This window comes from Thunnus thynnus, chromosome 18, assembly GCF_963924715.1.
Source record: "Thunnus thynnus chromosome 18, fThuThy2.1, whole genome shotgun sequence".
In the NCBI taxonomy this organism is placed as follows: domain Eukaryota; kingdom Metazoa; phylum Chordata; class Actinopteri; order Scombriformes; family Scombridae; genus Thunnus; species Thunnus thynnus.
Genome location: NC_089534.1, coordinates 17,257,776 through 17,277,425, shown reverse-complemented (window position 1 = coordinate 17,277,425; position 19,650 = coordinate 17,257,776). Strand labels below are relative to the sequence as shown.

The window sequence follows — 19,650 nt, the reverse complement described above, 5'->3', positions numbered from 1 at the left end:
GGACTCTCTCAAACAAAGAAATCTCGATCTTAAAAGGTCACCTTGGTTGAATCTGTTTTTCTATTTCTATTCAGGGAGTGTAAAAGTTATCTCTAACCATCGAAATGAATGGACCCTAATTAAGTTAGTTGGTTGGGGAAAGTGTATTCACATGCTTGGCCATGTGCACTCTTCCTGTCTTCTCTCTCTTAACATACACATACAAAAACGCACTAACCCATGACAAAACCATGCGCCCATCCCAGAATTGATGCGGCCATGCGACCCCAGTCACCACCGTGGAGAGATGGTCTTGATCTTATGGTTAATTGCCCGTTCCTTCTTCTCTCTTTCTACCTGGGATAAGGGAGCGGGTGTTCTGTATAAGTAGGGGGTCCCCTCCCTTACTCCCCACAGTTGCAGATATCACATGGCTGCGGCTTGTGCGGACCTCTGAGGTCTGTGATTGGTCCGTTGTCTCGCGGCTCCCCTTGTGAGTGGCAACGTGAGCATGAAGCCCAAGCTACAGAGTGTATGGCTGTGTGTCCCTGCATGTGTATGCTGAAGGCTATGCAAAAGCTACTACTACAATTGAAGTGTCTAACAGTGCACACAGGGACACAGATGGAAAAAAAAAAAAAAAGAAGCTTACAGTAACTCGTGGTTTTAACATTGAACTTTTGTTTACTTTCTTATATATATATTTTAATATTGGATGGCTTGGAGCATTTTATTAGAAATCATACTTTTCAAAGCTTCAAACCTTATTTCTTGTGACTGAATTATTTATCAAAATGTAATTGTTTTTCATTATTTAAGAGCAATTTGATGATTGATGGAGATTTTACAGCAACATAATTTGAAAAGACAAGACAAAAGTGTGGTGCAAAAAAGCCAGGCGTGTCTTTGCAGGTGTAACTCCTCATCGTTGCTGTCTCTATTTGTGTATTGTGAGCACGATGCCAGGGGAGATCAATATTTGAGGTACCATTTCAACTGCTGGTAATCACCCACCGCCGGGAAATCTCCTGTGACTACTCTACTATACAGCTCACCCTATTAGATAACTACCTGGTGAGTGATTCTGCAGGCCCAGCATATTTCATCCACACTTGAACTATCAACATTTCGCAAAGATCCACATTACGTAATCATCACACTGAGAAGCCAGTCCTCTAAAAGAAAGTGGACCTTACTGAGGTGTTTTTTTCTTAATGAGATCATTTTCTTTGGCTTTTTCGCCTTTATCGGATAATTGATAGTGAAGAGGCAGGCAGGAAATGAGAAAGATGAGAAAGAGAAGGATTCGATGACCTGGGCGCCCTTACTGAGGTAATTTTAAGGTAGCAGCCATCAGTAGGGTTTTCTTCTTTGCTATTTTGCTCAAAATTAATGCAGGAATGGTCATTAAAAACAACACACACAACACAGTTTCTCATATCATATTTTCTTCCTTTTTCATCATCTTTTGTTAATTTTTATCAACATTTACACAAAACAGAATATAGATGGGGTTACAAATTCAATAAGCCAATCAGTGAGGAAACAAACAAGGGGTGAGCCCTTTAATAGTCACACATCAAAACAAAGTAAAATCCCCCGGAAGAAATTAAGACATGAGATCACCAGTATTGCACCCCGTCCTCCAATAACTTTGAGATGAGTGTATTTAAGTAGCTCCCTGTATGGCATGATTCTGGGAAAAGTTTTATGTGTGAACTCATGACAATCGTTTCACAACCATAGTCACATTCAAATTAACCAAAATTAAGTTATTGTGTGTTGTGACGTGGTTCAAACTATATATGTATTCAGGGCTGGAAGTTTATGTACCAGTCTTTCCTTAATATGCAGACTTGAAATTAGATATTGATTTATGTAGCTACAGTATGTGAATGTCAACAGCATCTCCTGATAGAGGTATAAAACTAATTTTAAATGCACTTTTTGAATACATCAGTTACTTTGTTTTTTTAGTGGGCTGTCAATGTTGTTGTTCTTATCATTTAATTACATTATTAATATTGCATCATTGTATTTTGTTGTTGTTACACCTGTTCAAGAAAAGGATAGTCATACTTTGTTTGTGGAACTACTGAAATTATGGCCTCAATAAATAAATAAAGTGTGTGTGTGTGTGTTTGTGTGTGTTACCTTGACCAGGTTAAGGATGATAATAGGTGAGCCAAACCGCTGCAGCATCTGGTCAAAATGGAGGGCAGCTACATGGGCATATGGGTCAGCTTGGTCCACTGAAAGAGAGGTCAAACTGCTTTTAAATGCTGTATATTTAGAGCATTAAGAGTGTTACATGTTACCAAGGAGAAAAAGGTACAAATGATAATGTTAGTGCCTCTGTATAAATGAACAGAATGTATGTTACATGAAAGACACTAGTAGCATAAGTGTTGAATTATGAAATGCAGTTCTTAAGAGTCATAATTCAAAGTTTAAACAGAACTTTTTTTGCAAACCCAGCATCTTCTCAAAAAAAGTGGGATATAGCAAAAGTGGGGAAATTAGGTAACTTGTTTTAATAGGGCCAGTCTGTTTCATAAAGACATTAAAAAGGAAAAATAGAAGTGTCATACTGGACTACAAAGTACTTCTGTCTCCTGTTTCTGGTCCGTCTCATTGTTCATCGTTTCTTGGATTCTATTCATTCTTTATTTTAAAATCATGTTTAATGCCTCCATTTGCCACTCACGCAGAGACCCACACCTGCAGCCTGCCATCAAATTGGACCAGTCAAGCAGCCAAAAGATAGATTAGAGGAAATAGGTCAGATTGTGCTACAGTTCATCCCACACAATGTTATCACAAGCTCCACCACACAGTTTTCAACTTCACTCCGCCACCATTTCATTATCACTTTGTCCACTACACTTCTGCTGAGGCCTTAGGGGAGATGAGAGTTTATGTCAACATAAAGAGATGACATCCTGTTACATTCTTATTGTACCTGGGGAAGGAAATGTTGATAATGACAATGATGATGAAAATGCATCGCCCATTAAGGTCATCTCCGTCACAACCAAGACATTTGCCCATTTCAGAGCCGTCATAAACACATTACACATATACTTATGTAACAATGAGTCTTGACTGTCTTGGCTGAGGCAAGGCAAGGGGTGAAACATGATGTGATATGGACAACCGTACTCTGTGTACACAGACACTAGGCTCAAACTGTCTCTTAGCCATATTACTGACCTAGATTCATCTAATAGATGTCATTCTACGCAGGCCGCATCATGATCGAATAAAGATTACAAATTTATTGAACAAGGCTTGATTATCTGTCTGATGTGAGCTGCACCTTGTGTCAGTTTCACAATGCTTGAGGCTGTTTAGACCTTAGCAAACAGATGTAAAATGTTCAACGTTAAAATCCAACTGAAATTACAATTTGTCATCCCTTTTTGCAGGCAAAAGTACTGTGATTTTTGAGCTTGTTGATGACAGTATCTATTATTAAAATGATAAGAAAAGTCTTTGAGTATACATCAGAAATCTTCCTTTTTCTCTCAGCCTCTGAGTGGGCGTGTCACTGTACGTGTTTGACAACAGAGCATCGGCTGGGGAACAGACTGAAAATGAACAAACTTGCGCTAGAAACTGTTGCTTACAGGCAGTGTTGCCAGAATGGGAGGTTACATTTTATTTAATCAGCGGGTAAAAAATGTTTGACTGGTTGTGCGAATTTGGGCTAATTTTAGTACAACTTGGGCGATTTCTGCCAACGAAAAGTTAGGCTATATTCCAAGAAATTGGCTACTCCAAGTATTGATAGTGCACTGAGTTGAGGCTCAGCTCGACACGCAACACTTGATAACTGATGACTGTCAAAACCAAATGTCACTTTGGTTTTTTGCAACTAAATTGAAACTTTTTTTCCTATCCCAGTTATTAATCTGTAGTCAATAGTTCTGTAATAGAACAATTATAACATCTGTTCATATATGTGAAAACTTTTAACGTTTACTGTCACAATATCTAAAATGCTTTACCTTTATTTCATGTTGTTTTATGTTTATTCAAATGACTGTCTGGTTGTTAGCCAGTGTGACGGTTAGCCAGTAATACAACAGTGACATTATGCATAATGCAAATTCACAGTAAAGTTATAAATAAAAAGATTGCATCATCTTTTTGAAAACAAGTTCTCCATCTCTCTACCACAGTACGGAGCACAGAACATGTGATTTAAAGAGCAGATATGTTTGCTAAAATAGAAAAAAAACATGCAATTTCATGAACACAGATATAGACACTAAACACAAGACACTATTACAAACTCTTGGTCTTCTCTTGTGGTTTTCTTCATCTGCTCAAATATGTAAATAGGAAACCTTCAGTACAGGAAAAAAAATATAAAAGATCAAGTATACAAATACCAAGGCCAAACTGTGTCAAACTACATATGTGTACACAGTGACATATAAACTGATACATGTTTAAATGGTACAAGAATTGGGCAACATTTAGGAAATGTCAGATAAGGACTGTCTTTAAGGATCAAAGTGGGAGCAGGATAATGAACACAGAGGGATCTTAGGAACACGCTCGATGTCTCTATCTCACACAGGTAAATGTCATCTGAGGATGAATTAAAGGGCAAACTGGGGAGAAAAAAGATTATGATTTAATACAGGCATTGTACACATGCAAGCAAAAAATGTCCTTCCTGTGTGCATACACACACAAACACACAGCAGTCTCCAATGTCATCGGTCTCAGCGACCTGATCACCTCCCTCTGGCCCTGGTTTTGTGTTTTTATCCTGCTCATAATGAGATGGGAAAATGGATACAAAGATGAGGGCCAGGAGGGGGGTGTCCTGCCTTCACCTATTTCTTTTTTTTATCATTGTCCCAGTGGTTGAGAAGAATGGCCCCTGACTAAAGCCACTCTTATTCTAATGTATTTTTTACAATTACATTCTTCTTTTGGCCTTACAAGGTTATTTCTGGTCCTGAAGAGCTGCTAGAATTAATACATTGAGCATTATAAACTTAAACAGGTATCCACTGAAAGAGGATATATCTGTATCTTTCATTTGATATCTGTCTTTATGTATGTCCTTATACCACTCTCAACCCTCTATATTATAAATGACATATTGGTACCTGAAGCAGCAAAATACCAAGGGTAATATACAGTATATTATGATGTTGGATATCTCAGCCAAATTATTCTGACACTGAACAACAATAAAGCTGTTGATGTACAAGGAAAAAATATGCGTTTAGTGCACAGCAGCAGTCTTACATCGTATCGGGGGTTTCGGCATCATGGTGGAAATGTCCTGGGACCAGTAGAGCGGGACTGAACCTCGCACCTGGACGTATGAGGAGTAACTTCCTGCTGTGAAAGACATGACTGAGGCGTCATGGACGATTTGCTCTGTCTCCACCTCATTGGCTACATCCCCCTGAAAACAAAAGAAAAACACAAAAAATGCAAACAATGCTTAAAAAGTAATCTCACCATGAGGTCCATTTAGTAGCTGGCTGTTCTGTAGCTTTCGATCGGATCATATGATCTTCATTACCAGATGGAGCTCAAAATTCAAATTTTTTCTGAGCGCTAAAACGGGCATCTTGTCTCATGTTGGCTTCAAAGCTGAGGTTCAAAGATCATTCTTGACCTTTGAAACATCAGTTGGAGGAATAATCTCACCATAAGGTCCATTTAGTAGCTGTTCTGAAGCTTTCAATCATATCACATGAGCTTCATAAGCATGATCATAATCTAACATAAAGTTCCTATGTGTTCAGAAAAATGGAAATTCGAACATCTACAATTCCATGACAACTGGGCAAACTCCATTTGCTGATGAAGATCATGTGGCATGATTGAAAGCTCCTGAACAAATACCAAGTGAACCTTCAGGTGAGATTGTTTTCTCAACTGCCGTTTCCAAGGTCAAGAATGAACTTTGAACCACAGGTGTGTTCCTAAGAATACCCACATTTTTGGTCTGCAGGTCTTGACAGCAGACATGTTGACATGACGTAGCAGGAAAACCACAGGTGTAATTAATAATACCTTAATGGAACAGACCCATTGTTAACTGTATTAATTACATCTGTGCTTTTCCTACAATGGCAAGTCTAGAGCTGCAACGATTAGTTGATTAGTCGGTCAAAAGAAAATTGAATAGTCGTTTTTTAAATTTTTTAAGCAAAAATGCCCCAAATTTATTGTTTTCAACTGGTCAAATGTGAGAATATTACGGTATTCTTTGTCTTCTGTGACAGTAAACTGAATATTTTTGGGTTTTGGACTATTGGCCAGACAAAACAAGACATTTGAAGACGTCAACATGGGCATTTTTCACTATTTTCTGACAATAGACCAAACAACTGATCAGTTAATCGAAATAATAATCAAATTAATCGATAACTAAAATAATCATTAGTTGCAGCCCTATTTCAAACATGATGCTATGATGTAAATTTGCTGCAATTTTGTATATACAGACTACTATATTTGCCAGTGCACACAATAGCAGGACTTTGTGAAAAATGTGTCCAACCTAAACTCTGTGTATCAGTCCGAATAGAAAAGGGAAATCAATGTTTGTTCCTAAAAGTTCCTCCCACCACACACACCCACACAGACACTCATGCATACTCAAGGAAGAAGCAGAGGGTCAAATTAACCCCCTGTGATCAACATGTCTGAGTCATCTCAATCATTCCTGTGGCCCTCGGCCCTGCCTCCACTATCTATTCTTCCCTGTTGCCTCGGCAACTGCTGTACCTCGCAGTTGGCTCCTCTTTTGAGGAAGCGGGTCCCTGCGAATTTACTGGAGCGCCTGGCAATGAGGGTGATGTGAACCGGTCGGCCATAGATCAGAAGCTCTGTAGTCGGTGGGTAAAGGAGGAATAATGGCATGCCAATGACAGTATTGCACATCACATGTCTGTAAACACACACACATACTACACACACGTCATTTTACGCACCTCAAACGATCTTAAACTTAAAAAAATCCTCAACCAGTGGAACCTTAATTAAAACAATAACAAAATGTTATTATTGCTACACAGCACTCTGTCATTTTTCTATTTTAAAAGACTGAACCATTGTGAAAAAATGTTTTAAAACTAACTTTGTTGTAGAATTTTGAAATTTCCCCAACATCAGTGGTGTTTATTTTACTTGACATAAAAACAGTTTGTGATCAGAAGACACAAAATGTTGCTCTTACATACAGTATGCCCATTTTTAATCCTATAAAAAAGTTCTTAATTTATGTGCAGACGCAAGTTAAAGTCAAATTGGTGTTTAGGAACATTTCAATAAGGCCAATTGTGTCCCAATTCTTTTCCACTCACACCATCTCTCAGCCTATTACCTTTCCTACCTTTTATTTGTTATCATTCTTCCCCACTATCTTGCTTCCACTGTCTCCTCATCATCCACAAATTTCTGCCTTTAAACCATCTGCTGAGTCTCCTCTTATTGCACCCATCGGTCCTCTAATGCTCTCAGAAAAACAGCAGTGAAGGCCAAACAGTTTCCAGGAATTGTCTAAACTCAAAGCACCCACACAATGCTACTGTGGCAGCATGCTGCCTTATGAGACAGGAGACAGTGTTGATAGCAGTTTACTGTGCAAAACTCTGGTATTAGGCAAAGACAAAAATACAATTTAATTCGTTAAAAATAATGACTAACGGAATATAACTAAAATGCTATATTTTACCCTACTTAGTGTGATTTATGTGCAGGGGACTTGATGAAAAATAATTAAATTTTTTGATTTTGGTGTCCTAAGGCAGATTTTTAACATAATAAATCAGACTGTATACTCAGCTCTAGCCAAAGCACCTCTGCAACAGAAACCCATGCATCAACACTACAGAAGCATCTCAAGGAGGGTAGTGGAAATTATTCATGTAGAGCCTAATAAAAATCACTGGTATGCAGTCTGTATCTAGTCAAAACTTCAAAGCAAAAAAGCTACTGTTGCACTGACATGAAAAGACAAAAAGGAAAAAAAAAAACATTCAAGCAAACAAAAGAATATTTGTGTATTCATGTACAAACATGGGACTTGTCCTCCAAAAGGACCATGTAGCTCATTTGATTAAATATGTACAATGTTGCTGCTTTGTCCCTGCGGATACCAGATGGAGAGATTATGCAAGTGCCAGTGTTTACATACCTGATAACCATTGCTTAATTGCCGTCCTACTTGTTTTTTCTAAAGCCCTAAAAGCAAACACAAATTGCTTCTGCGTTTTTTTGTGGTGAATCACACACACACACACACACACTCTCCCTCACAGTGTGATCCACGTGCTCCGATGCAGACCAAGCACAGTTCAACAAGTGAGCTGATGCCGAGACATGAGGGGGAGTGTCGACCTCGTGTGATGCTGACAGATGTTATGGCTGGGCGTTTAAATCATAATATCTAATTATATATAAAGAATTATAATGTTATAAAAATAAAGAATGACACATAGACGCATAAAAAAGCCACACAATTTAGCGTCACAGAATTAAAGGATACTGGACTGGCCACAGAAGCCATGGATTATATACATGAGCCAGTCATGATGCACGATGTCCTTGACTCGTTCCAGCAATTTCCCGTTCCACACGTACTTGTAGTACGGCTCATTCTGGAGGCCGTAAACCACTGTGGCAGAAGAGAAGGAACACATAAAACCTCAGGATCATTTTACTGAACTGGGATCAGACCAAATGACCAGTTAGAAAGCAAGAAAATGGAAAAAAAAGTAAACAACAGAAGCTCATCTGAGGTGACGCAGGAAATGGAACAAGAGCGTATTTTATATTTAGAAACATTAGCATTAACTGGGATTAAGCTTGTGTTACTGTATCACAATACACAAAATGATCAAGGCAGCAGTGTCTCAGCAAGTTATTTTCAACTGATTTTTTTAATGGGATTCCACAAGGTAAGACAAACCTGCAGTAGATCAGATACATCATTGCATCTTTATGGGAATCAATGGAATCAATTACACTGGTGTTATCTTTTAATTTACTACGTGAGGTGGCTTAGAAGTTTGTATTGTTTTCTCATCTCTACTGAAAGTTTACTGAACTTCAACTATAAGATTGAGCTATCGCTGTCCACTCTTCTCGAGTTTCTTCGCTTTCCTCCTACCTCCAACATTATCTCATCTGTCTAGTCACTGCTTGAGTTTCTAGCACGCTATTATGTGTCTTTGCCAGTGATTCTCATCTTGTAGGCACCCACCACCAAGCTCCTCCATCAATAACAAGGTGGAGTGCTCTCTCAAGGTCCGACCAATAGAACAAAACAGAGGGACATAAGGGCTATTGATTAACTTCCGCTCACCTTGCGTAGGCAGTCCCTCGTCTTCAAAGATGTCGAAGCTGTCCTGCTTGCTCTGTGTGTGTACCTCTTCCTCAGCGGAGGAGGCTGCTGATGACCACAGTTCATAAGGCCTCTGCAGCAAAGTCAGGTTGTACTGCAGCGAGTGGCTCAGGTCGTAGCTGTAGCTGCGGGGTACAACAACAGTGTCATTTTAAACGAGTACAGCCTGTACAGTCTCATAGCAAATTTAGACCAAACTATGGGAATAGAGCTATAAACAATTTCATTCTGCATTGTACAAATGGAACCATAAGATGTAATCCGTGTCACACAGGATTGTGAGCTGAGAACAACAAGTGCTAACTTTTGTTAGGATATATTCAAAATGAAACCCAAGAGATTATTTTCTTAGTTGTTGATATTAAAAGACTCATAGTAAAAGTTGTGTTTGCAGCTTTTCATCATTTTTATAAAGCTATTGAGTAGCTGCTCAAAATTGGAACAAACAGACATGAAGGACATGAAAACCTTTGTGTGAACTGTTGTAGAAGTTTTCATAACATTCAATAAATTCTACAGGCTGTGTGCAGACTCCTTGTGACAACTAAAGGCAAACTTCTCGATATAAAAAACAGGAAAATGGAGGTCAGATACTGTAAACTTAAGCCACTTTTAGATAATATTAGGCCTCAGTGGAGCTCTGGACGGCATCACATGTGGCCAGCTTTGTTTTGAGTTAATCACACTTTCTGCTCCATTCACTCCTTATTCATTCTTTTCCCATTCCACTGTTTAATAATAGAAAAATATTGGCAACATATATCTGGATCAGCATCACTATACATGATCATGACCACCAGATATGTTTTATTCAAATCAATGTAGTAGTTTGTGGGAAAAATAGAAAAAATGTTCTATATCACACATATATCACACACTATATCATCACAAAGTTTAAAAACTTAACAATTCAGTTTTGACTGGGATCTGACCAGTTGCTCGCTGGTAAATGGTCAAATTTCCAACAAAATTTTGAGATATCCTGCTCTCAAATGGGGCTAAAAGTTTAAAAAAAAACAAACAAACAATGGTATATCAATGTGTAGTAAGCCTCCTCAAAGCTGGCATATTTAATTTTTCTATTTTCTCTATTTTGTGTATATTAGTGATAAATACTGTCGCCTGAAGTTGTTTTCTTTTGTTTGTCGGTGAATTTAGACTAAAAGTTTGTCTTACCTGAAGTAAAAGTTGCTAGATAGGTCCACATTCTGAAAGATCCGCACGTATCTACAGTAAGAGAGCAAAAACTCAGTCAGGCAGATTTGAAAGACATTTCAGGAAAGAAGACGTATCATCTTTAAAAGGCAGTTTGTTAATAAGTTTAATATGTTAATCTTTCATAATGTCAGTCCACCACCATGATTCTGTACATTTGCATGACCTTTTGTAGAATCATTAATGTGAATATGATGTATGTTTGATCATCAATAATGCTGTAAACTCATGTAAATATAAATCAAATTGTAACTACATTCATTCATGTTCTTACTTCACTATTGTTTGCTTTTGTTATCTAAACTCTTATCACTCTTCTTTATTTAAAAAAAAAAATTCCCTTGTTTTATACTTTTCCTGGGAGTTTGTGCTTATAAATAACATTCTACTGGAATTTTATATAAAATAAAATGTTCCCAGTTGAATCCTGCTACATTTGCCAAAAACATTTCATCAGCATTTTTTCTTCACAATGTGTCAGACTGATTCCTCAATGTTCTGATGTTGTGCAGAAATTGTTAACTAGAAAGTCAGGTCATCTTTCTATTTCAATGTTCATCAAAAATTTGATTACTATTTCCAAGACAATAGTGTGTCCAATGAGTGTGTGTTTTCATAAATTGCTTGCGATAGTGTGTACATGAATATATGGCAGTTACAAACATTGGGACTGAACAAAAGGTCTTAAATGGCACCCTTACAAATGTAGGTTAGGAAAGGTAAAAGAGGAGAACAAGACAGTACCTTGCTTCATCAGGGTGTGTCACCCTGACCGAGTCATTGGGGATGTATATCATGCTGGTGTCTTCAATTTTGTAGATGGAGTGGCCACCGATGTCAGCCATCTTTCTACGCTTGGTGATCAACACGATGTAGTGACCCTCGAGGAAACGTACAAACCCTGTCAAGAATAAACACAGAAATTTAGAATAAACTAATCAAACGCAGTATAGTTTATAATGTGTGAATCAAGATGCAAAACTTTACTTTCAAGGACCATTTTCTCTGCCACTTTACCACTGATATAACCAGAGTGTTTCACATGATGTAACTGCTGTTCAGAAAAAAAACATCTCAACAAGTAGGCCAACCATTCTGCAGCCTGAATATCAACTTCGGCTTTGACAATACAAACAACAACTCAATTTATGGAGGAGGATCATGAGTGTTAGTGTGTCATATTTCACTATATTACCTACTCACTCCAACCTATTAATGAAAACCTGACCTAGAAATCATGAAACATAGTCAATGATTTACCTTCAGCTTTTGATGAGCTTATTACTCATCTGTGACAATACACATTGAATGGATATGGATGATGTCTGCCTGTTTATTTTACTGTCTGACTGTTATTAGTAGTATTCGCCTCATCAAGGCCAACAGTTTATGTAAGTGCAATACACACTGCTTTCATAATATCTCTGCTAAGATGCGGTTTTGCAGCTGATAAGATGCCTCCCTATATTGGGACTATTTATGATCGTAACCTTGTATTGTAAGCTGGCTAGTAAGGGTGATGAGGTCCATACTATGTTTCCACAAAGAGAAAGGCCACAAATTCAGGTGCATATACAGTATGATGTAAATCCACAAACAAAAATATCCATAAAAAATACATCAGCTCAAGTACAAGGCTCAACACTAATCCTCTAAAAGAAATATTTCAGTGTTTGTTAAATTTTTAGACAATATAAAACAGCAACAGTTGTATAATGTCTTTTGTGATTCGGGAGGGGGCTTCATCACGTCTGAACTTTTAACATCACATTTGCACACCGTGTGGAGCTCAGCAGCTCATTCCACCACCGCGGAACTAAAAACAAGAAGAGTCTGAATTGTGATTTTGTACCAGGCGGTGACGGGATTACAAGACGTCATTCATCTGCAGACCGGAGCAGACAGGATGGGACATACGGCCTGATGAGTGACTCAATGTAGGAGTTTCAAATTGTTTGATATCACTTCCATTCCTATCTGAACACATCAGTGCCTAACAAGGCATACAAGCTGTTCTATTTAATCATACTTTAGGCTTTAATCCTGTAGTATTAATTGTCTATCTTTTCATATATTACACACAGAAATGTGTCTGATACTTCTGACTCTTAGACTAGATATTGATACTTGGTTTAGTTTGAAACATTATAAGCTGTCAGTCTGTCTGTAACAGGCAAAAAAACCAACAAACATCTGTCCTTTGCAGGCTCTGTCTAGACTAAAGATGACTTTGGATGACAGTTAAAATGACTAACTGAGTGTGAGGTACGTTTGACTGTATAAAAACACTGACTGTGTCAGCTATAGCCTTGTGTGAGAGCCAACTATACTTTCACAGCCCACTTCTTAATATTCTTACACTTGTGGCTTTGCAGATTGACAATTCCTACTTTTGTTCCTGCCAGAGATGGGTCAGACTGACAAAACTGGCACATGAAAGTGAATAAAAATATACTTACAATAATGATACTCATTACATGTTGTAATAAGAGAGGTGCCAGGCAAAGGGCCTCTCAGGATACACTGTACCCGACATGGCTGCATCAGTCTTTTATTCCATGTATGACACAGTGACTTTGCCAAATAGCTGCTTGTGAAAAAAGATGGCATCAGGGCACAGTGGAGGAATAAAAAAGCATCTAATTTATATAAGTAAATGTCACAGTCAGGGCTCGTCTGTGTCAATGTGACCGACCCATCTGTGGCTTCAAAGATGATTCCGAATTGAAACTTAAAAATACACTGTTAGAGCATTTTTTTATATGGGAGACAGACTCAGTTTCATCTTAGATGTGTTGCTATTGTGCTTTGAAAGAGTCTTGCCTACAATTGCTAGTATTTTCCTTTACCAGAATTGGAAACATATACAGCTCCACACACACGCATGCATACATAAAGTTAATTGGAGGATTAATTGTAAAAATTAGACCATTGCAATTCTTATTCGGACCCGATGGCAGCAACGTAAAGATCGGAAGTTAAAGCATAGAGCCACTTTACACAAGCTAATCAAATCTGTATTTTGTTTTTGGTTGTTCTTAGAGGGAAATGAAGTCCTGCAGGCAGTAACGTGTCTGACATCAAGTTGGTTTGTTGCAGTTAAGGTTTGTTTTGATTTGATTTTAGTTCATTTAAGTGGTTTTGGATTGATTTTTTTCATTAGGACAACAGCACTGATTGGTTAATTCTAAAAAAAAAGTCTTTGTTTGATGTTTTATTAAAAAAAATGTTTTTCCATGTTTTACAAGGAAAATTGCAATCTTTTAATTGCTAATTGGCTATTTCCCATAAAACCCACATGTAAAAATGTAAATAAATATGGAGCTTGCTTTAACTTTAGTTCAACCGAATCTAAAATTAGACAGACAAAGTATTTGTGATCGATAATCTGATGACATCATCAGGACAGGTTATCGACAAAGTCAAACCCTCCTTTGTCAAGTATCCGTCCATACCACAAAATGTAGGTCATGACTTGAGAACTGATGAAGCGGCACAAGCATGAAATTCACAGCTCTGTCACACCAATTACCTACCATATACAGTAGGAACTGGGGTGAAAACGCTGTGAAAGGACAGCTCGGCGGGGGCTACACATGTGATCAAAGTTGTCATGTGACACAGCCTTTGTTTTTATATATAGATAAGACGGACAGAACCGTTGAGCTCAGAATGTGTGTGTGATCGGTGCTTTGCGCGTTGGGTCAACAAAAGGCCAGAAAAGAGACACTATGGGCCCTATTTTAATGATCTAAAGCGCATGGTCTGAAGCGCATGGCGCAATTGCATTTAGGGTGTGTCCAAATCCACTTTTGCTATTTTAATGGCGGAAAAATGGTCGATGCGCCAGGCGCATGGTTCAAAGGGGTTGTCCATAGTCTCCTAATTAATCATGGGTAAGTTTTCGGCGTAACATGCAATAAACCAATCACAGTGTCACCTCTCATTCCCTTTAAGAGCCAGGTGCACTTGCACCTTGGCGGATTGCTATTATGATGGCGCATTTGCCAAGTAGTAAGAAGGAGCACTTCTCTGCAGAGGCAACAGATCTGCTCGTGCGCAAAGGGAAAGCGCACAATCCATAACGAGCACACTGGCTTCTGCTGCTCCTGGACCCTCCCGTGGTCAGCCCCAGACCACCAGTTTAAGATCCTGTTCATTAATTTGTTGCAAATTTATCTTTGTTTGGTTTTTGAAAAGGTTTATTTTTTTAAATTACAGCTTTGGTTTCTTTACAATCGTTTTGTTCAGTCATGGAGTAACAGGTCAAATCAGTGGGGTTTTTATTGCTGAAAGTAGGGAAACCTGATCACTGTACTCTCAAAAATGTTAAAAAATATTTAAATATTGTTCAAAAATTAAATCATTAACTTTAATCATGTAAAGAATCATCATCAGTCCTGATGACTGTTCTCAGGACTTGATCAGCTCTCCAAGGTTCTGATCCGGAGACAGTGGCAATGAGCTGTTTTTCCTCCAAAATGAATCAAGAATCATGCGCTACACTGTAATTTCAGTTGTTTTGAAAGTGGGAAATGTCTCAATATAACAGTTGGTACTGAAATGTATGTTCCCCACATTGTTATAAATTTGGTGATCCCCTCACTTTTCATCTAGCACCATCATCAGGTCTTCGTTTCAATTCAAATCCAATTCTTTGGTTTATGACCAAATACCTGCAAAACTTACTCACATTCCTTCCGACTCAGCTGTACTCTTTAGGTACAGCTGAATTGTTTAGGTCATTTTCTTGAGCAAAAATGCCAAAGATTTGATGATTCCAGGTTCTTAAATTTGAAAATGAGCTGTTTTTTATCTTACATAATAGTAACTTGAATATTTTTGAGTTTATTGGACAAACCAAGACATTTAGTTTTCTGTTTTCTGATGTTTTATAGACCAAATGAATAATCGATTAATTGCAAAAATAACTGACAGATTAACTGATAATGAAAATAATCGTTAGTTCCATACCTCGTGTTTAGTCCTAATTGTCAAATGTTAGCATGCTAAGACGCTAAACTAAGATGGTGAAAATGGTAATTGTCATGCTGACTATTGCAGTTACAGGCTGTCCTTCCAAACAATACTGTTACAGTTTCTTTTTATCTGACTTTCTACAAAAGAAGAGGGAAAGTAATAAATCTGTGAAAAAGCTTCTTGCTGCCTGCGACTATGCCACTGATGGTCATTATTTGAAGCCTCAAAATTGAACATTATAAGCTTCACAAAGGAACAAGTAGTAGTGGTGGCTGGGCTATATTGTAGTGGATTGCATTATTCCTCCAGGTGTTCCTTTTATTTTATGTTTTTCCATCTCCTGTACTTAATATGCAGAACCAGGTCAATGCTTTGGAGTTAAAATAAAGCCATCAATGGTAACTGCTGTGCCAGTAAGGACGAGGGTGGAGGGATTGCACTTACCCACAATGCCAAAGGCTGAGACTGCCCTGGACAGGCCAGAGGAACCCTTTTGGCCAATTTTGGTGCGGTTGCCCAGGTCCAGGCGGCCCAGTAGCTCCCGCACCTCTTGCTGATTGTACACATGCTACAAACAGAAGAATATACACACACACACATATATATATACATGCATAGTTACCATATTGTCCATTCTACCTTGCAATACAAGGCAGGAGAAAACAGAGAATGATCTATTTGTTTCTCAAAAGAAAAGCTGCTTGTGGAATAATAATTCTGGACTAATACATTTATTACTGTAAGACTTGTACAACTGAGTCGGTGCAATAATAAATACATGACTAAAAGGCCTTCTCTATTAATTGCCCATTTTCTGCAAAAACGTTTACATTGATCCTCAGCGAAGCAATTAAGCCAAAAATAGATTAGCTGCTACCCAAATTATTTCTGCAATATTGTAATATATAAACAGTAACCGTGTTTATATCATTCATATTTGTGTGTGAATGCCCTGTTCATTTGTGGAATTTAATGCTTTCCACTGGAAAACCCATAAATCTAGTAGATGTCCAACATCCAATTATTTAGGATCTACAGATTGCTGTATGATCTTTATTCATCTCAGAATTTCAAGGAGCTCTAAGCAGCCTTTCATTACATTATATGTGTCTCAGTTTTACTTTACATACAGTATGAACCAAGAGAAAGTGAAAGATGAGGCTGTATTTCCTGCTTTGAACCTTCTCACCTCCAGTTCTTTATCACGTTCTCAAGCAGCCAACACAATGTTACTAAAATACTAAAGTATGCCACTCAAATGAAAAACAAACACTGTTTCCAAAGGTCAGCGTAATATCTGCAGGAATGAGAGCGTGGGGTGATGGATATTTAGTCATGGATGCTTCATAAAAACAAACACATCATAATCATAATCACCCGCAACACGAACAAACAAATCAACTCCCAGCTCATAGATCCCGGTAATGAGCAGCGGAGAAGAAAAAGAGGTGCACTCAGCACTCATCAGCTAAGCTGTCATCTGCAATACTCGTGGGACACGCTGACTGATTGTACAATTTCCCCCCCAGGCGTACTGTACTGTATTACATAAGCATATACATTAGCACTGTACTAACTCTGGTGAAAACTCAGCGCTCACCTTATCGTCAATTATGACCAGGTCCTTGGGTTCTGTGCGGTCAATCTTCAGGACACGGTGTTTGGTCTGTGCCTGATTGCTCCCCACCAAAAAATACCTCTGCAAAGAAAAATAAAACCATGTTTGCACTATATTGCATCTGCATATTACATGACTTGTGCGGTTGCATAATATTTTGTGAGTACTTGGTTATCAGAACAAGTAGCTTTATCGTGGGTGACATTCAGAGCAGACTCAGTTTCTATAACCAATTTTGAATAAGAACACAGTGGGGAGATGTGTTTAAGAGAAGACATGTAGTTTTCACAGTTCAATAGACATAGACAGTCTATGTTATTACAAGACGGCCTTCTACAGTGCAGTCCCATTATTAACATCTCAGGGACATTCAGGGCATTTTTCCCCCCCTATAAATGTGCAACATTTTATCTCCACAATAAGACCCAGGTAGAAATGAATGTAATAGAAGCCTGCAAAATTGGACAAAAAAGGAATTCAAGGCAGATATGTATCATATAAATTGCACATGAACCTGAAATGTACACTTAATTAGAGAGTACATGTAGGCACAGCACCTTTTTGATCACAAGGCCACATTCTAATGTGTTCCTTTGTGTCTCCCTTATATGTCGCTTTCTTTCAAGTCATTATTTTTTCCTCACACTGGGTTGTGAGATGGCTGAAGATTTTCTGTCCACTAAAAACCATTAAATTGGAACACCGTGTATCAGTACAGTCCGAAACCTATTATAGCCAGTTTGTCCTGTTCCACACTTCCCAGTATACTATGGAGCCCTCTTTGTCCAAGAGCTAGACAGTCTATTTATTCACTGTTCAGCAAAATGGTCTGAGAGAAGATCAATAGGATATTACATTAACTTGACTGTGACTAATGTTTTCCTGTCTTATTGTCCAAATGTTTGTGACTACTAGTGATGACAGGCACAGTACTGTACCACAACTTCAATTTTACACTAATGTAATAAGGGGGAAACTGTGTATTGGCAAAGCAATACACAATAGAGACAGAAGGTTGACAACAACTTGTCTCTCAAGAGGAGAAAAAACATGGCAACAAGACAAGCCTAAATGGTGCTTAAAAGCAAATATTTATATCAAATGTGCACAGACTAAATCAAATCTAAATTGTTATTGACATGTAATTTTGTCTGGCAAAACATCATTACTCTATCTGTCTAGACAATTATGATGCAAATCCCCCTAATAATTGACCTCATGGAGGTCATGGTCAATCAGAGAATCAGACTGGGATACACCTGGTGCAGCAAACTACCAAAAACACTCTTTTGCTGCCATCTAGTGTTTGCTGACAAGTATTCACAATCCTACAGTAGCTCACCACCTCTCTTCATCCTCATGTTTACTTCTGTTAACTTTTTCAATGTTAAAATAATAGACTAAGCATGCTTTTCTTACATTAGTACAGTTAGAAAATGCATCATCCGAGTCTACATTTCAGCAGGAACGATGAATCCTTATTAGAGATGGAAATGTGAATGTAAGTGAATATTCAGACTAGCTTGGGAAATTACTTCTGAATAATGTGTGTAGTAATAAATACATTTTTAAAAAAAAGTAGGGCCACAGTGTTCTTAGCAAGGTACTTCCATCAGACCAAGAAGTGTGGAAAAGCAAATGTTTTCTTGCATCAAGCATCAGGATAGCCAAATGTAAACAGGCACTGAATGAGTTGTTATGTAATTCCGATAATTCTGTTAACCTGCACCGTAAAGGTGTAAACCCATGCACAGACTGACCTGAAGTCACAACGAAACAGTCATAATAACAGCATACAAATATATGTCAGACTTACGGCTCTGGTTTCATACAGAACCATCCTCTGGATCCCACTGATGGTAGCCGCTGACTGAGGCATTTTTACCCCTTTATGCTCTTAACAATCCCAATCCAGAGTAGAGAACAGAAGAGCTGCAGAGTGAATGTAGACGCAATGTGTAAATCAGTGATAACTTCACGTCATGAAACTCAAAAGACAATATATACAAAGTTAAACCTGATACTTATAGCATATGCATTATTTTGGCCCTTAGCATTTCCTAGCTTAAGTTACTCACCATTAACTTAGCTAGCTAGCTGCGTTTTAGCACCAAACCGTCCCAAAGGATAATAATACGCATCTCCTCTGGCAGTCAGAACAACTGGTTTGAATGTTATTATTAATTAAATTTGACTGTAACCTGCCTAAGCATTTTTTGGCTGGCACAGAGGGGCATGCGACATGAATTTGTTTTAGTCAGGTGACTGTCATGAATGACTGGGTTGAGCTCGTGTCAGCTGATACGGTGTCTCGCAGAGTCCAAAATGCGAATTGATAATAGAGGCAATGACTAACGTTACTCTTCTTTGTCTATGTTTCTTGTCATCACAGATAACAGCTATGGTCATTATAACTGTTTATAACTATGATGAACATTACGCGGCAAATATACGCTCACGCCATAAAGTA

General features: G+C 38.1%; 1 protein-coding gene across 1 annotated transcript in view; it reads right to left on the bottom strand.

The window, feature by feature from the left end:
• The window catches only part of fig4a (FIG4 phosphoinositide 5-phosphatase a), a 51,386-nt gene extending 31,948 nt beyond the window's left edge, over window positions 1-19,438 (bottom strand). Inside the window, exons 1-11 of the mRNA XM_067573195.1 lie at window positions 19,259-19,438; window positions 18,997-19,112; window positions 17,163-17,261; window positions 16,007-16,130; window positions 11,327-11,483; window positions 10,544-10,594; window positions 9,329-9,492; window positions 8,510-8,638; window positions 6,748-6,848; window positions 5,251-5,413; window positions 2,134-2,231 (exon numbers count right to left, since the gene is read on the bottom strand). Of these exons, the coding sequence (XP_067429296.1) occupies window positions 2,134-2,231; window positions 5,251-5,413; window positions 6,748-6,848; window positions 8,510-8,638; window positions 9,329-9,492; window positions 10,544-10,594; window positions 11,327-11,483; window positions 16,007-16,130; window positions 17,163-17,261; window positions 18,997-19,059 (1,149 nt within the window). The 5' untranslated portion in view covers window positions 19,060-19,112; window positions 19,259-19,438. The remainder of the gene's footprint in view (window positions 1-2,133; window positions 2,232-5,250; window positions 5,414-6,747; window positions 6,849-8,509; window positions 8,639-9,328; window positions 9,493-10,543; window positions 10,595-11,326; window positions 11,484-16,006; window positions 16,131-17,162; window positions 17,262-18,996; window positions 19,113-19,258) is intronic.
• Between the last annotated feature and the right edge of the window lie 212 nt (window positions 19,439-19,650).